General features: G+C 41.8%; 1 protein-coding gene across 5 annotated transcripts in view; it reads right to left on the bottom strand.

The window, feature by feature from the left end:
• Positions 1 to 18084, bottom strand: part of TBC1D4 (TBC1 domain family member 4) — a 157423-nt gene that overhangs the window by 58539 nt on the left and 80800 nt on the right. For 3 of the 5 annotated variants that reach the window (XM_045011455.1, XM_045011436.1, XM_045011444.1), the window contains exons 3-8: positions 16777 to 16866; positions 12043 to 12147; positions 6594 to 6726; positions 3877 to 3968; positions 2212 to 2322; positions 787 to 906 (exon numbers count right to left, since the gene is read on the bottom strand). In XM_045011455.1, coding sequence (XP_044867390.1) covers positions 787 to 906; positions 2212 to 2322; positions 3877 to 3968; positions 6594 to 6726; positions 12043 to 12147; positions 16777 to 16866 — 651 coding nt within the window. Of the gene's footprint in view, positions 1 to 786; positions 910 to 2211; positions 2323 to 3876; positions 3969 to 6593; positions 6727 to 12042; positions 12148 to 16776; positions 16867 to 18084 lie in introns of all 5 variants that reach the window. The other 2 variants (XM_045011426.1, XM_045011434.1) reach the window with 1 other exon arrangement.

Genomic DNA, 18084 nt, shown 5'->3' with positions numbered 1-18084 from the left:
GCTTCCAGTCCATTACAGCTTCAACTCAGAACAAGCCCCCAGCTTATGGCATCTCAGCAAGCCCAGACCTTCCAACCCTTCCTTAAGGATTGGGGCCCTCAGTGAACTAGGGATCCTGTCCGTCTGCTGGATCACAAGATGATTCCGAGCCTGTTTAAAACCAGGCTATTTATCCAAAAATCCTTTCTTTGTCAGCTGGTCCTTGGAGAATCCTGTTTGAACTAATATATGCCAACCTCTTCAGCAGGTCTTAGCATCCCTCTCGTCCTAGGAGGAGTTACATACAATTCCACAACAATAATAGCGTTTTTAACATAATGGACCCCAAAAGGTATTAACCCTAAGTCACTAAGTTTTAACTTAATTTAGTAAAATTTATTCCATAAGGTTTACCCAGGATATGGCAGGATATTGGTCAGTCTGTCAAACATAATGCAAAATTATGATTAAACGACATTTTATTGTGTCTCAAAATATCTGTAAATCTTGCAACTTAACTTTGTGCACTACTTGCTGTTGATGGGAACTCAACCCATTTTCAGAAATATTTACTAACAGACTGTCTTTCCGCTTCTGTGCATGTGTGCTCTTCCTGCACTTAACATCAACATAATCCAGCCAAATTAAACCCATAGGAAGCAATTAAGTTTCATGCATGTGATTTTAGCTTGTCTAGTTTTTAGTATAAATCTGAACTGTTGTTAAATATGAAAACAAACAAACACTGTATAACCTTATCATTAAGGATATCTGCAAGAGCTGTTGACAATGAGCTGTTAATCTTACCCTTGAGAAGATATTTTCCAGAGAACTAGTCAAGGATTTCTTGGCCTTGTTTTTCAGAATGTCGAGTTTAAACCGGCCACCGCTGGCAGTGTTTTCTGGGATTGCACTGTTTGAAATGTTCTGCTGAAGTAAGCAAGAACACTTTTTAGCTTTGGTAGGAGACTCGGCAATTGAAGGCCTCTGAAAACTAAAACTAAACCTGATCACATAACAAGCAATGTGCCCTTTACTTAACATAACTAGCCTATAAGACAGGGGCGGGCAAACTTTTTGGCCCGAGGGTCACATCTGGGAATAGAAATTGTATGGGAGGCCATGAATGCTCACAAAATTTGGGTTGGGGTGCGAGAGGGGGTGAGGGCTCTGGTTGGGGGTGTGGCCCACAGGGTGGGTCCAGAAATTAGGAGTTCAGAGTGCAGGAGGAGGCGCTGGACTGGGCGGGGGCTCCAACTGGGGGTGCGGGCTCTGGGGTAGGGCTGGAGATGAGGGGGTTTGGGGTGCAGGAGGGTGCTCTGGGCAGGAGGGGGGAATCAGGGCTGGGACAGAGGTTTGGGGCATAGGGAGAGGCTCAGGGGTGCATGCTCTGGGCGGCGCTTATGTCAAGCAGCTCCCAGAAGCAGCGGCATGTCCCTTCTCTGGCTCCTACGCGGAGGTGTGGCCAGGCAGCTCTGCACGCTGTCCCATCTACGGACACCACCCCTGCAGCTCCCATTGGCTGCAGTTCCCAGCCAACGGTAACTGAGGGGGGCAGTGCTTGGGGTGGGGGCAGCGTGCAGAGTGGAGCCCCTGCCTTCCCCTACAAGTAGGGAGTCAGAGGGGCGCCATGCCACTGCTTCTGGGGCCCCCAACCCTACTCCCCGTCTGGAGTGCTGGAGGGAGGCCATGCCGCTGCTTCTGGGAGTTGCATAGAGAGGACCCCGACCCTGCTCTCTGGCTGGAGCGCCAGAGCGGGGCAAGCCCCAGACCCCACTCCCTAGCAGGAGCTCGAGGGCCGGATTAAAACAGGCTTCTAAGATCCACCCACCCCTGGCTAACTTTCTTTTTTGTTATTTATTTGAAAGAAAGGAAGCATGTGGGCTAAAAAAGTAACGCTCTGTATATTCACCCCTGCACCACAATTATTTCTTACTGTGTTTAGGCTGGCTAAGGTTTTTCTGGCACTGCTTATATTGTACTAAAGTCTGCAACAAAAATTACCTGTCTGCTTTTTCCAAGGGAACAGAAAAACAGAAAAGCAACCCCAAACAAAAACTTTAAATCAAACATGCCAAAGTGAATCAAAAACAGTATAGTTATGGAAGACAGATAAGGAGGAGTCCTTGCTCATTCACAATATAAAAGGCTCAGTTCTCACTGCTGTACTGTAGCCTAGTGTTATCTAAGGTTGTATTTGAATAAAGAAAGAAAATAAAGTATAGGCTGTACCAATGGTGCCTCGCCAATATGGATGTGCGTCTTTTGTTTAGTTTCACACAGCTGTCGCAGATGTAAGACCACAAGCTCATTTTCTTCCTGGTCACTGACAGGCTTCATTTTCTGTCAAGAATAGACAAATAAATAAAACATCTCTTTCAATACATCACTTTTGCTTTGATTTCTGATTAGAAATACTATGAACATTCTAAAGGTAAGCTATTCCTGATGCTCCGGATGCCAGCAATTTAGAATATGCATTACATATACACTATCAATATCATTCAACTACGTCTAATAACAACTTGTACAAAAGTTTATGTAGTACCATACAAGCATAAAAGTAGTTTACAGGTACAACTTTCAAAATTACCTAAGTGGCTTAGGACATAAGTCCCATTTTCAAAAGTTGCCAGGTGCTTTTGAAGAAACCATGGAGGTGCCTATCTGCACCATTACCTCAGACTTTTAGAGCTATTTAGGCATTGCTCCAATCAGGATAACAGTGCTTAACTGACTTAGGAGCCTCTGTCTCATATAAAGTCAATGGGACATGGCTTAAGTACCCACGTTACTTTTGAGAAAGAATTAGGTATTGCACAATCTCATTCTCAAAAGTGACGCAGATACTGTACTTAGAAGCCCATGTCCCATTGACTTTAAATGAGACTTAGAATTAGGCATTGCAGAGTCTCAAAGTCTCATTTTCAAAATGAGCTCTAAGTTCATTTTAAAAACAAGACAGGCTCCTAAGTCAGTTAGACACTGCAGCATGGAGTGAAGCAATGACTAAATAGCTCTAAAACGAAAATGGGACTTGGGGAAAGATTTTCATAAAGTGCCAAAATGCTCTTACACATTGCACCAATTCTTCATCTGTACATTAAATATACTTGCTTACAGAGTCCTGAAGCAGGACTGGGATCCCAGGGGTCCTGCAGGACCTACTGCCATAATAGCTGGAGTAAAATGTACTTTGTTGCAGGTGGGATCGAGCGGGCAAAAAGCCCCAGACTGAGGGACAGGATTTAAAAAAAAAAAAAAAAAAGTAGCCCCGCTTATACGATGAGCCTCCAGAGTCAATACTCATGCGTAGATAATTCTAAGAGGAATTTTGGAACCATGTATTATTTTATCTTATACTAGAATCACTTTATCTCTAGCCTTTTTTTTATTGCCCACATCACTTCATTATTTGAACGTCTCATATACCTCACAGAACTCAGCCCCACATCACCCCACAAGATAGGGAAGTATTGTTTTCCCTATTTTTCACATGAGGAACAGAAGCACAGATAGATTAAATAACTTTGCCTATGGTCACATGAGAAGTTTGTAGCAGAGTTGGGAACTGAACTGTTCCCATACCAGCACCTTCTCAAATCATTTTAGACTGGAGTATGCTATTGTAGTACAATAGTTTTGAGAAATGAATTAATGTAGAGTATTAAGTCCATGCAGATGACTATAAGAAAGAAAGCCAAATATAGCTGAAAGGAAGAATGTGGGTTCTTCCCAATTTAAAATATAGTCCACTGACCACAGAAAAAGTCAGCAACCTGAGCACAAAACTTTGCACACACGCGCACGTACGCGAAAAAGGATTTCCAGAATATGAAAGAAGTCAAAACCTACATAGATATGGGAGGGACACAAGAACTGTGTTGACTTTATTACCTGAACACGCTCAAAAATGTCTGCTTGCTCATTATCAGTAAGTGATGACAGGTGTCTCTGAATTACAAGTTTGGCTCTTGGTGGGTAAAGACCTTCAGAAAAAAAATATTAAACAAAGCCTTTGAGAACTACTAAAACTACATTCATTCACCAGACTACCCTATGATTCCTATCTATGCTGCTATTAAAACTACATAAATATAATACACTTTTAAAATAAACGAAAGATGAGCTATTTTAGAAGGCTTTCAGTTAAAAAGCTATTAACATATCTACAAAGTACTTTTCAAATTCTATTAAAGTACAAACCTCTTACTTTGTCTACTCTCACTAGATCATACCGAGCAGGGGCGGCTCTAGGAATTCTGCCGCCCCAAGCACGGCAGGCAGGCTGCCTTCTGCGGCTTGCCTGCGGACGGTCCGCTGGTCCCGCGGTACCAGCGGGCCGTCCGCAGGGAAGCTGCCGAGGGCAGCCTGCCTGCCGCCTTCGCAGCGCTGGCAGAGTGCCCCCCGCGGCTTGCCGCCCCAAGCACGCGCTTGGCGTGCTGGGGCCTGGAGCCGCCCCTGATACCGAGGTAAGAATTCAGTGCCTTATAGATAGGGAATCCCATCTGGGAGGGATTTGGATAGAACACAACAATGATAAGCTCTAGGACCCCGTATCAAGATGCAAAGCTGTCCCCCTTCCTCCCCAACTTGCCCCTGTCCCCATCTACTCTTCTACATTCAAGTCAGACTGCTTCCTTCTTCCCCTCAATGCTTTCTGAGTTCCAGAAGGGGGATCACTCAGGAGAAACAGTCTATTCACTCTCAGTTCCTGGACCACAGCAACTTTAGCAGCTGGGAGTAACAACTTTAGCAAAAGGTCCAGGGCACACTGTGCTCTGTGAAAGCAGCAATTTTCAGAGGTTTATAACCTAGCCAAAATTGGGTGGATTTTCACTTGGGAGAAGGCCCAAGACAACCTCCGTGCCCCTGCTCCAAAGAATAAAAAACACTAGAGCTTCTTAACTTAATAGGTAAGAATTTTTAACCTTGGCCAAACACCACATTTCCCCCCAACGTCGTTCTCAAGCCGCTGAACCATTTTATTTGAAATTAAAAAAAAAATGTTTAGACTGGTGCAGACACCCAGCATGGAGGATTTCAACCTGAATAGTTCAAGTTTGGCAGAGTTATAAGCAACTGAATATTGGGTCTTCTCAGAAAAATTGTTAGGCCTCCCTATAATAAACCCTTTGGTTCTGTCTGAAGCCCACCAGCCTCAAATATAAAAACACTGTAGCAAAATATTTTACAATTACACCTCTACCTCAATATAACGCTGTCCTCGGGAGCAAAAAAAAAAATCTTACCGCATTATAGATGAAACCGCGTTATATCGAACGTGCTTTGATCCGCCAGAGTGCGCAGCCCCGCCCCGCCAGAGTACCGCTTTGCCGTGTTATATCTGAATTAGTGTTTTATTGGGTCACGTTATATTGAGATAGAGGTGTACTTAGGGAAAGATTTTCAGAAGCGACTGGTGATTGAGTTGCCCAACTTGATAAACATATTAGAAGGCCTTAATTTTCAGATGGTCTACATTCTGTACTTTTTAAAAATATTGGGCTCTCAATCTGTCTCAAGTTGTGGTATCCAAAAAGCTGAGGCATCCAAACTCATAAGTCACTTTTGAAAATCTAGGTGTTAGCTTCTTTTCACAGTTCTTCCATGCATATCAGTGGGACGAAACAGCAGCTTATGCATTTGTAGCTTTTCATTGAGAAACAGGGAATTTCCAACCAGGGTTTGCCACTTCTGAACACTAGTGCTTAACACAGACATTAAACTATAAAATTGTATTTCCTTGCCAAGACTTCTCATGCTTTTCACCCACCAAAGGGAACTAATAATTCTAAGTGAATCATTTTTATTTAACAAATACAAGTTTTGTGGTGTTTATTACAATACCTCAGACAAAAACAGACAAGTTTTTGTGTAAACACACCACTACTTTTTAGTGAATAGAGCATATCATACATAATTATGTATGTTGGTTCCATCTGCCAGCTTATGTCATTTTTAATAACCATCCTGTCAAATATTAAAAAGCCATACTGTGGCATTCTTAACTGTCATTGAAGTCAGAGCTATGAGTGCAGATCTGAAGTCAGGCACTAGCCCTAAATTCTTTATTATCCTTGTTCAATTTGATATTAACCCCATATTTTATTAACATATTTCATGTAATAGAACAAGGTAATGAAGTACATAAAGCAATCAGTCCAATGAGAAAAATCATCATCAACAAGATTACAAAATAAGAAAAAGAATAAACAAAAAAAAAGGCTAAAACATCAGTTCCAGCATTACTGTCCCTTCATTTACTACCATCGAAGTATGGGTTCCAAATATGTTCAGAGCACTATGTTGAGAATTTCCGTACATGCTAAAATAATAGAGCAGAAGGAAAGACAAAAACAAATATCTGAGGAAAATGTAATATTTATAGCAAGAGCTTTAAGGGCTAGTTGGAAAATAATTATTGTGATAGCCACCACTTTACTCAATTTATTGACCATTTATCATGGTCATGACAATTTTTTTCTTCTTTAACTAAACAGATTCAAGCAATTAGGTAGGTTTTAATTAAACTAAGAGCTGATGCACTGTGATGATTCTGGAGTGAAAACAGAAAATCTTCTATATGAATTTAAAATAAACGGAATTACTACCTTCAATTCTTTCACAGAGTTTATGCAATGAGTGCATAGGACAGGCCTCACACAGTTTAATCTGAGTCTTGGCATTCTGTAGGGCGGCAGCAGTGCTAAATGCTTGTTTCAGGGTAAGCATTACTTCATCAACCTAGAAGGAAAAGAAAAAACAAAACAGGCTATGAAAAGTCTGGGTGTTTTACAAGACAGTATAAAAGTGAAAAATATGTCATATACATCATATCAGACTTTTAAGTCATTCCACAATTGAGTGGTTTTATATTAGGAATGTTGTTTCCTGTTCATACTACATACACTGATCTATCATAAAAGATCAGTAGTCTAGTGGTCAAGAGAACAAGGTTCTATTCCTAATTTACTACTGATTTCAAGAGGATTTTAGACAAGGGACATTGAAATAAATGGGAGTTAGGCCCTTTTGAAAATCCCACTAGGCACCTACATGACTATCTACATCTTTAGGTGCCTAAACACCTTTAAAAATGTGGCCCTTAGGCACTTCTGAAAATTTACCACACAGGTCTCTAGATCCCTGTGGGAATCTAGTGGCCTATTTCTGAAATGTTGCACATTCACAGCTCCCACTGAAAATGAGATCCTGGGAGGGAGGGGGAAGGGGGAAAATCAGGCCATAAATATGTAACTTTAAGCACTCAGGCTTGAAAATTAGGTCTCTTACTGCGCCCAGAGATTACAACTTTTTACCTTCCAGTAGCTGCAATGAGCATATTAGGACCCCCCACTTCTGCCAATTTGCTTCTATGCAATTTACATTTTAGCTTGGCTGGGTACATAACTTGCAGTAGTGATCCTAAGAGTAAGGGGCTTTTATTGCCCCCTCTCAGAGACAGCTATGTATGGCTTTTTTCCTAAAATAGTTTTCATTTGCCCTGATACAAGTCTCTATGAACAAAATGCTTTTGTTCTGTTGCTGCAGTTATATCCTGTTGGTATGTCAGAAACTTTAGGGACCAGCCTATTTATTCTCTTGGTCCCTCACTCACTTGGATCAAAAGATTTGAAAGACAAGCTATAAGTTTCTTTGTAACCAACAAGTAAGCCTTATGTATTGTGTTCCAGTCTATGCCCTGCTCTTTCCTCTCACAGCATCACAAATACAGCAATGCAGCGTTCCCACACACTGCAGCACTGGGTAGGGCCAATCTCTATTTTGCATGGGAAAGAGGTCAGAGGTGATCATTTTCTCCTCAACTGGGATAGATATTCAAATGCACTTTCATCCTTTGTAGACAGACTTCTCAGAGTCTCCTTCCCCTTTATGTATTTTAAGGACACACTGCTATTAAAAGCAAACCAGCCCACTTCTGGGTTTCAGCCTGGCAGAAGAAAATTGTGTTGAAATTTCCTGTTCAGTTCTTAGAGGGCTTTCAAATATTGTACTTTAGATCTAGTCCTTTGCTGCCATCTACCACTTTTCTGTGAAGCACGTTTGTGAGGGATGAAATGTGACTGCATGTTCAGGTTTCTGTCTACAAGCAGTCTGTTAACATTCAACGTAGGATTATAAAAGTGTTCTGTATCACAGGGGTAGCCGTGTTAGTCTGGTTCTGTAGAAGCAGCAAAGAATCCTGTGGCACCTTATAGACTAACAGACGTTTTGCAGCATGAGCTTTCGTGGGTGAATACCCACTTCTTCGGATTCTTCGGTTACAAAAGTGTTCTGTAGATCATCAGGCCTCCAGCATAATTGTTCAAGCAAAGCTTTGCATGGGGATGGAGGCTTGAATTAGTCAGTTTGTGTGCTGTGGCATGTCATTTAATGTTGTTAAATGAAAATTATTTGATTAATGTTATTGATAGTTTCTGAGTGGGTTTCTCACATCTCACAATTAAATTTATTCTTGTCCTGTCACTGTAAGATTTCACGAGGCTCGTGGAATGCAGACATGACTACAACAGCAAAGCCTACTAGTCGGCTTTTCCAAATGGCAGGGCTCTTTTCCATGGCCTCTGCCCATTAATAATATTACACTCAAGTAAGTATTTAACTCTTAAAATATGTGAGGAAGTTGAGGAGAAGGATTTTATTTCTTTGTAAACCGCCTCCTTTCTTTTAGGTCACCTGTGAATTATCAGGGATCAAATTAACCAAAAGACCATATGAAGGCATATTTTTCTTTAAATGACATTCTGCTGGACATTCAATAGGTTCTCTCTCTCTCCTTAAATTTTGACAGTGAGTCAGATCCTCAGTTGGTGTAAAGCAGCATAGTTCCATGGACTCCAGTAAATCTATGCTCAGACACCATTTCAAGCCAGAGCTGCTGCAGCACCCTCCGGTGCCCCTAGTTCCAGCACCTATGGCAATGCTAGTTTCCACCAGCTGAGGATCTACCCCTACATCAGGGATTCTCAAACTGGGAGTCTGGACCCCTCAGGGGGTCGGGAGGTTATTACAGGGGGGGTTACGAGCTGTCAGCCTCCACCCTAAACCCCGCTTTGCTTCCAGCATTTATAACGGTGTTAAATATACAAAAAAGTGTTTTTAATGTATAAGGAGGGGTCGTGCTCAGAGGCTTGCTATATGAAAAGGGTTACCAGTACAAAAGTTTGAGAATCATTGCCCCACATTGTTTGAAGCATTGCTAAGAATGCTTAGCCCCATAACTGCTGTGGTCCTCCACAATGCTCAAATAATTAAGCATTGTTTAGTGCTCTGAGGTGAGTTAGAGTTGGTCAAAATTATATCTGTTAAACATATGGATCAAAAATTTGAATTTCAATGAAAAAAGTTAAACATTTCATCATTTTTTTTTGTTTTTCAGACAGCTAAAGAACTGGTTCAATATTTTTGAAAATTGTTTAAAGTAAAAAAAAAAATATTGAAAAACATTTTAGAGGGTTCCCCTCTTCCCCCCCCCTCCTTTTCTTTCTTTCTTTTTTTTTTTTAAACTAGCTCTAATTATGAGCAGTTAGGCCCTGCTTTATATGGGGAAATAGTGCATCTCTTCTATAAATTCATGGCATTCTACCTTTCACTTTGAAGCACTAATAAGTTAGAAAGCCATCAGTTAATATGGTTTCTTTGTACCTGATATTAAGAAAAGAGCTATGTGCAGCTTGAAAGCTTGTTGGTTTCACCAAACGGAAGTAGGTCCAATAAAAGTTATTACCTCAACCATCTTGTCTCTCTCTCCCCCTCAGAAAATATAGCAAAGACATTACTTTATATATGCCATATCTAACAATTGAGTATGCTGAGTCTTATAATCACAATGGCTAATTGACTGACATCTTTTATATCACACATTTCAACTGTCTATTATGCAGAACAATTATAGATCTAAATTTCTGCTTCAAACCTAACGTTCCTATTTCATTTCTCAGAATAGTTAGGAATAAAAAGAAGAAGAGCAACCACATTTGGAAAATGGGAGGATGTGCGTAGCACAGACAAGGAGTGTGACAACTTAGTAGTAGAAGCATGGACTGGAACTCAGTACATCCAAGTTCCATTTCCAGCTCTGTTACTAATTTGGCCCCAGTTCACCAAGGTACTCAAGTATGTGTCAACGGTTATTACAAGAAGGAGGGAGAAAAACTGTTCTTCTTAACCTCTAAGGACAAGAAACAATGGGCTTAAATTGCAGCAAGGGAGGTTTAGGTTGGATATTAGGAAAAACTTCCTGTCAGGGTGGTTAAGCACTGGAATAAATTGCCTCGGGAGGTTGTGGAAACTCCATCACTGGAGGTTTTTAAGAGCAGGTTAGACAAACACCTGTCAGGGAGGGTCTAAAAATAACACATAGTCCTGTCTTGAGTGCAGGGGACTAGACTCGATGACCTCTCAAGGTCCCTTCCAGTCCTATGATTCTATGTCTCAACAGATAAAAATGTGCAAGTTACTTATGGTCAGATATTCAGCTAAGCCTTTACCTAGCCATCATTTGTGCACTCAAACACATACACCTGAACTTTGCCAGTGTAAACATCTGTCTCTTCAAATTCTAACAATTGGACATGTCCAGATACTAAGTATAGCCACGTGTACTTGTACCTGTATATAGGTGTGCATTCACAATAGAGTGCAGAGACTGAATCGCTGAGCCTCAGTTTACCCATGTGCAAAATGAGGAATCATTAAAAAGGGGATAGAGAATAAGACGGAGAATATATTATTGCCCTTATATAAATCCATGGTATGCCCACATCTTGAATACTGTGTACAGATGTGGTCTCCTCATCTCAAAAAAAGATATACTGGCTCTAGAAAAGGTTCAGAGAAGGGCAACTAAAATTATCAAGGGTTTGGAACGGGTCCCATATGAGGAGAGATTAAAGAGGCTAGGACTTTTCATCTTGGAAAAGAGGAGACTAAGGGGGAATATGATAGAGATATATAAAATCATGAGTGATGTAGAGAAAGTAGATAACTTTTCCTTATTTACTTATTCCCATAATACAAGAACTTGGGGCCACCAAATGAAATTAATGGGCAGCAGGTTTAAAACAAATAAAAGGAAGTTCTTCACACAGCGCAAAATCAACTTGTGGAACTCCTTGCCTGAGAAGGTTGTGAAGGTTAGGACTATAACAGCATTCAAAAGAGAACTGGATAAATTCATGGCGGTTAAGTCCATTAATGGCTATTAGCCAGGATGGGTAAGAAATGGTGTCCCTAGCTTCTGTTTGTCAGAGAGTGGTGATGGATGGCAGGAGAGAGATCACTTGATCATTACCTGTTAGGTTCACTCCCTCTGGGGAACCTGGCATTTGCCACTGTCAGTAGAGAGGATACTGGGCTAGATGGACCTTTGGTCTGACCCAGTACAGCCGTTCTTATGACAACACTTATCTATTTCATATAGCTGCAGAGATTCAGGGATTATTAAGTGTTTTGAGATCCTCTGATGAAAGAGGTTATCAAAATGTGAAAAACTGAGGGCTTATCTACACTTACAGTACCGCAGTACATGATAGTGCCTAGTGATGACACTACCTACACCAACTGGAGAGCTTCTCCTGTCAGTGCAGGTACTCCACTTCCCCAAGAAGTGGTAGCCTTGTCCAGGGGCGGCTCCAGGCCCCAGCACGCCAAGCGCGTGCTTGGGGCGGCATGCCGCGGGGGGCGCTCTGCCAGTCGCCGGGAGGGCAGCAGGCGGCTCTGGTGGACCTCCCACAGGCGTGCCTGCGGAGGGTCCGCTGGTCCCGCGGCTTCGGTGGAGCATCTGCAGGCACGCCTGCGGGAGGTCCACCGGAGCCACGGGACCGGAGACCGGCAGAGCGCCCCCCGCGGCGTACCGCCGTGCTTGAGGCGGCAAAATGGCTAGAGCCGCCCCTGGCTTTGTCTCCAGGAGAAGCCATCCTGCTGACATAGCACTGTCTACATTGGGGGTTAGGATTTTCCATACCCCTGAGCGATATGATTATAGTGGCATAAGTTGGTAGTGTAGACCAAGCCTAACTGTTTATGTAAATTACTTACCAAAGATTCACTTGCACACTGGAACACGTAGCAAACATACTGATTTATCCCAGGTTCAATAGATTCCCGACAAATAAAACCAAAGTGATCAACATGTTGTATACCCTGAAAAATTTTTAAAAAGCATTAGTGAAGTATTTATTTTTAAATGTATTTTAAAATCAGTTCAGAAATACAGTGATAATTGTATTTCAGTTCTTGCCAGTCATCTCTGAGGGCTAGTCTACACTTACCTGCCGGGTCGATGCGGTGAGTTCGACTTCTCGGAGTTCGAACTATCGCGTCTAATCTGGACACGATAGTTCGAACTCCGGAAGCACTCCCGTAGACTCCGGTACTCCACCACTGCAAATGGCGGTGGCGGAGTTGACCTTGGAGCCGCGGAGTTCGGTTCTGCGGCGTCTGGACGGGTGAGTACTTCGAACTAGGGTACTTCGAATTCAGCTACGCTATTCACGTAGCTGAATTTGCGTACCCTAGTTCGACCCCCGTTCTTAGTGTAGACCAGGCCTGAGATACCACCACTTTCCCCATACTGAGCATTTGTAGTGAATAAGAAAACTGCACGGTTGCAGATATCAAGTATGGCAATTCTTTCTTTTTTAATGGCTGCCACCGTCTATCAAAGAAAAAGTGTAATATGCCTATAAGTCATAGGACTTCTTACACACACAAAACAAAATAAAAACAAACAAACAAAAAATACAAACCCTAAAGCAACAGCAGTGAATAAGGCTCAATTTCTTTCCTCATGAAAAAATCTGACCTTAGCTACTTTTCTCTGACTTATTTTGTTCAAATCAGCCCCTATCTTCTCATCTTACAACACTGGGAGGTAATTCAAACTATTCCCCTGTTGCAGCTCTGGACCTTTAATTCATTAATTAGGAAGGGATAGATTTTATACATACGAAAGGGCCACCATTCTGACCTTTATTTTGGTTAAACTCACATATTTTCTTAAAATGAGTCCCTAGCAGACCAGTTCCCAGACTCAGCATAAACGGTTTTAACACAAATCTAGGAAGAATTACAGCAAAATCTATTGCTGTCTTCTAAATTTTCTCATTTCCTTGCATAGGGGAAGGTGTATGGGGGGAGTGGGATGACACTTGCGTCACTGTACCTGAAAATAGCACAGCAAGCTTGTCTGTTAGCTGTACTCCCAGCACTGTTCTCTAACAGAGCGTCTCGACTTGTCATACCAACGGGACATGTGATGATTGTTTATTGTTCTGGGTTACCCACAAGGTCAAGGAGACTTAACAAGAAACCCACACAGCTGTCCGTGACACTTAAGATTATATATATATATTTTATATCATTTATATTTGTGGCTTGGTCAATTATACAAATTCAGGACATGCATTTTCGAGTCTGAAATGAAGCACCCTAGTATACTCATGCCACAGAAGAGCAACACATTTACTAGGGCAGAAGTAAAATAACCCTAAATATACTCTGAAGAGATTGCTGCTCTCTTTCACTTTAATCAAAATTAAGCTCATAACGGTAAATATTCCAAGCTATCACATTAGCTAATAAATCTAAAATGAAGGAAAGACTAACCCAGGGTGTTTAACAGTGAACAAATGCTGATGAGCTCTGTGTAACCAAGTACTCGGCCTGAATAAATTAATATTTAATTTCTATGGACCATAAGAATTCTCCAGATTTGTTGGGTTTTTGTTTTTGTTTTTTTTGTTTTGTGTTTTTTAAAATCAACTCTTTCACTAATATGCCACAGATGTTTTGGAAACATAGAACATTTTGTTAGCACCTACACCTCTACTCTGATATAACGCTGTCTTCAGGAGCCAAAAAAAAAATCTTACTGCATTATAGGTGAAACCGCGTTGTATTGAACTTGCTTTGATCTGCTGGAGTGCGCAGCCCTGCTCCCCGCAGCACTGCTTTACCGTGTTATATCCAAATTCATGTTGTATAGGGTTGCGTTATGTCAGGGTAGAGGTGTATTCAGTTTAGTTCTCAACAAGGCTTTTATTTTTCCCCACCCACTCAAGCTATGTTCTAGTGAAAGACTACTTAAACACCAGCATGAAACAGTCAGAAGTGATTTATTGCTTACAAATGCCCAGTTAGGAAGAAGTTGTAGATGTCTCTCTAATATCCTGGGTCTGACAGGGTTGAGGTGGGTGAGGTAATCTTTTACTGGCCCAATTTCTGTTGGTGAGACCAGCTTTTGATTTACACAGAGCTCTTCAGTGTCACAGTTTTCCCAAACCTAAGTACAAGGTTGAACAGATAGTTTAGCATAAGTAGTTAGCACACAGTCTGAATGTATGTGCTAACTACTTATGCTAAACTATCTGTTCGACCTTGTACTTAGCTGTGATGCTTTGACTGAGTTTCCCAGACCTGAAGAAGAGCTCTGTGTAGCTCAAAAACTTGTCTTTTATTGGACTTACGTTGGTGAGGGAAACATTACCTCATTCACCTTGTCACAGTTAAGAAGAAAGCAAGATCAAAGAGGACTGTCTAAGATACTAGGCCAGTTCCTACCTTACTTTAAATATCAGTGACTTACTTCACTGCCAGTTTTGTTCTCCTGAGCTGCCCATGGGTTCACCGGCTGTCTACTAGGACCCTCACGGAAACTAGCAGCTGCCACTCATGACATTACCCCAGTAAACAAGGATTTTGGACCCAGGGCATCCACAGGTTCTCTTCTTTCCTACCTCTCCTTCTTGTGTGCCTGCCTGACCTGTGTATGTTACAAATACTATTATTTCATCTTTATCATTTGCCTATGTAGGCCAGATTTCCCTATTCCTCTTGCAGTCTCCTTTTCCCTCCATTGGAAGCAACACTATATGCTAATCCCAGTTTTAATTTGCAAACTATGTAGCCATGCAACACAGATACAAGGGAAGATTTCGAATAGTGTAATTTTAACATCTGAAAAGAGTGCTTTGGATCAGATGCTGGTCTAAGAACCCTCAGAAAATGCATTTGGAGAACTTTAATAGCTCTTGTGCTCACCACATGGAATTCCCCAGATGCGGATTTATCATGAAACAAACAGTGTGATGGCACGGGGCCCCTAAAATGCAGGACAAATCTCATGCTGCTCCCAAAAGCAGCCGGCTACTGGCACATCTCTACGTGCCCCTGGTGGGGGAAGGCAGCTCCGCGATACCCACTACCCCCTCCGCCTAAGGGGCACACAGAGACGTGCCAGCAGCAGCGCAGCAGGACTAAGGCGGCTCCCTGTCCGCACTGCCTCCCTCCCTCCATGCCGTGCTGCACCCGGAAGCGGCCAGCATGTCCCTGAGGCGTGTGTGTGTTGCCCCTGCCCTGAGTGCCAACTCCACAGCTCCCATTGGCCGGGGGATGCAGCCAATGGGAGTTACGGGGGCAGCACCTGTGGGCAGTGGCACGCAGAGACACTCTGGCTCCCCCCTGCCTAGGAGCCACTGCCAGAGGGGTATGCTGGTTGCTTTGGGAGCCATGTTGCACAAGGTAAGTGCTGCCCCCCTGGCCACTCCTGCACACCAACCCCCTGAGCCTCCACCCAAACTCCCTCCCAGAGCCCAACCCCCTGCCCCAATCAAAGTATCTCACTTTATTTTCATTTACTTCCTATTACTTATAATATAGGAGGAGGATGAAGGAAAAAAGAATTAAAAACGGGGGTGGGGGGGAGATGAGAGAATATTCTTTTTCTTGGCTAAGTCCCGAGGGGGGGCTCCCCAAAAATGAAGCTGCGCACAGGGCCCCACTAACTCTAATTCTGCCACTGGAATTCCCAACTTTAGAGTTGCTGCTACTACTAAATTCTCCAAATGAGGCAGAAACCATGGCTCTGTCCCAATCTCAGCTGCAGAGCTAGTCCCACATTAGGGAGAGGCACACTTTGTATCCTGTCCCAAGGCGGCACAACAGCTCTACTTCTCTTACTCGCGAAAGCCCTCACTGAAACACCAAGTCCCCACCGTGGAGCACCTCCAAACTGGGGATTTCAGGCTACTGACAAAATTGAACCGAGTGGCCCCTTCCTTAACAAAATTCACATCTAGCTAGCAGAACTACTGCTACAATTCACAGAAATTCACTAGTTCTGTGTATGTCTTTAGATTGTGAGCACTTTGAGGCAGGGACTGTGTTTTCCTTTATGTTTGCGCGATTCCTAGCACTTTGAGGGAGCTAAAACAAACCAGTAAGTGGCATTTGGAGGCACAGAATTTGAATGACTGCTGAAAGGAGGGTCCACCCCTGTCATCTACAATGGTAGCAACTGGATGATTGATCACATTTTAAAATCCATCTTCCTCCAGTGCTGTCACCAAAACTGTACTGTGGTTTAATCACTTCTAAACTGTCGCATGTGTTCTTCTCATTCAAAACATCATTACCTCAAACATCACTCTAGAGATTATATTTAACATTTCCAAAGTACTCTGGTGGGGACGAGGGGGCACAGAATAGCTGTCTTACCATGTTTTCATTAGGGTTCTATAGAGAAAGCCAAATATCTAGTTACACAGGTGTTAACTAAAACAAAGATATAAATTGTTTAAAAAGAGACATATGATATACAACTACTATGTTTAAGGATATTCTGTATTGTGTTTTCATTTAATCTTCTATAATGAACAAAAGCTTTGATTGCTTCTTTCTGCTGCCCACTGACTAAAAAAAAGCCATCACAGCATCTCCAGATCAAAAAAGCCCCATCCCAGATGTACTGGAAGCTACCCAATAAATACGTACCTGAGAACATGAGGAGATATCTTTAAAATTCTTTTCAAGCACAACAGATTTGGTGTCTGGGCTGATGAGGTTAATTTCAAATCGTCCAACCTTGAATATAAAATTTAAATCAGACTGTTTTATAAGGCACAAATGAATAATACAACAACTAAAGTTCAATAACTGGTCAGATTCTGCCATCTTTGCTTTAGCTACTCACGTTGAATAGTAGCTTACTCAGTGAACGAAGATGGCAGAATTTAACACTCATGGAGAAAGGCAAATGAGGGAGGGGAATTGCAGAAAATTTCAACAAAATGGCAAAATATTCAGTTTGGGGGTAAAACAAAACCATTTTGGGGGTAAAAAAAAAAAAAAAGATTGCAGGAAGCAGACAGTTCATGAAAAGTTTTATTCCATCAACAGCCAGTTTTTAACCAGCCCTAATTAAAGCTCTGTTACATTGATTGTTTCAGGTCAGTCTAAGTTACAAGCCTCATTACACCAAAAATAACCATCCAGATGAGTTTTTTAAAATACAAATACAACAGTTTGGGTCTTCAGTTCTTTGCTGTTGTTGTTTGTTTGTTTGAAATAAAGGTGATGCATTTAGCCTCTTTTTAATCGTCAAGATTAAAGAACAGATTATTCGCTGCAATGAATTTCCCTTCTGCTTTCTCATGAACTGCTCCTCTATGGAGCTTGGAGGGGTTTTTCAGCTAAGACTTTTCACCACCAGTGATGGGCTGTGGGTTTCTAAATGGCAATATATTTCCTCACATCCGTTAGTGTTTCTCAAGAGGATGAAAATGCAAGACTGTTCTCTAAAATACGGGGAAAAGAAAATTCCTAAGCATTTAGCAGCCTATCAGTTTAAAAAGCAAAAGATCTTTGTTTTTTTATGGGTCACCTGTGCTAATAATTTTCTCTTGTTTCCTTAGCACATATACTTTGAAATCTTTAAATGAACTTCAGGGGAGAGAAAAAAAGTCTATAGGATTTAGGGATGAAGCTATTGAGCTGATCTTAGAAGTTTAATTTTTCAACAGACTTTTTTGCAAGACAGACTGTTCCTATTCTGGAAATGAGAAACTTCTTAGCATCACTGAAATTTACCATAAAAAGAGAACGAGTCAAACTGCACATTATTTTTCACAGCTTTAACCGCTTGTTCATTTTAGTAACACAAAAGGGAGATTTTGTTTGCTCTGTTAAACAACGTTATGGACAGAGAAATCAATCCACAAAAGGGCTTGAAAGAAGTCTGAATAATAGTATCAGATTCTAAGACAAAATACACTGTTCTCTTAATTTGACAATATAAACATA

The sequence above is a fragment of the Mauremys mutica genome, chromosome 1, assembly GCF_020497125.1.
Source record: "Mauremys mutica isolate MM-2020 ecotype Southern chromosome 1, ASM2049712v1, whole genome shotgun sequence".
Lineage (NCBI taxonomy): Eukaryota > Metazoa > Chordata > Testudines > Geoemydidae > Mauremys > Mauremys mutica.
Note: the sequence above shows the minus strand (reverse complement) of the source record. Positions and strands in the feature narration are given on the sequence as shown.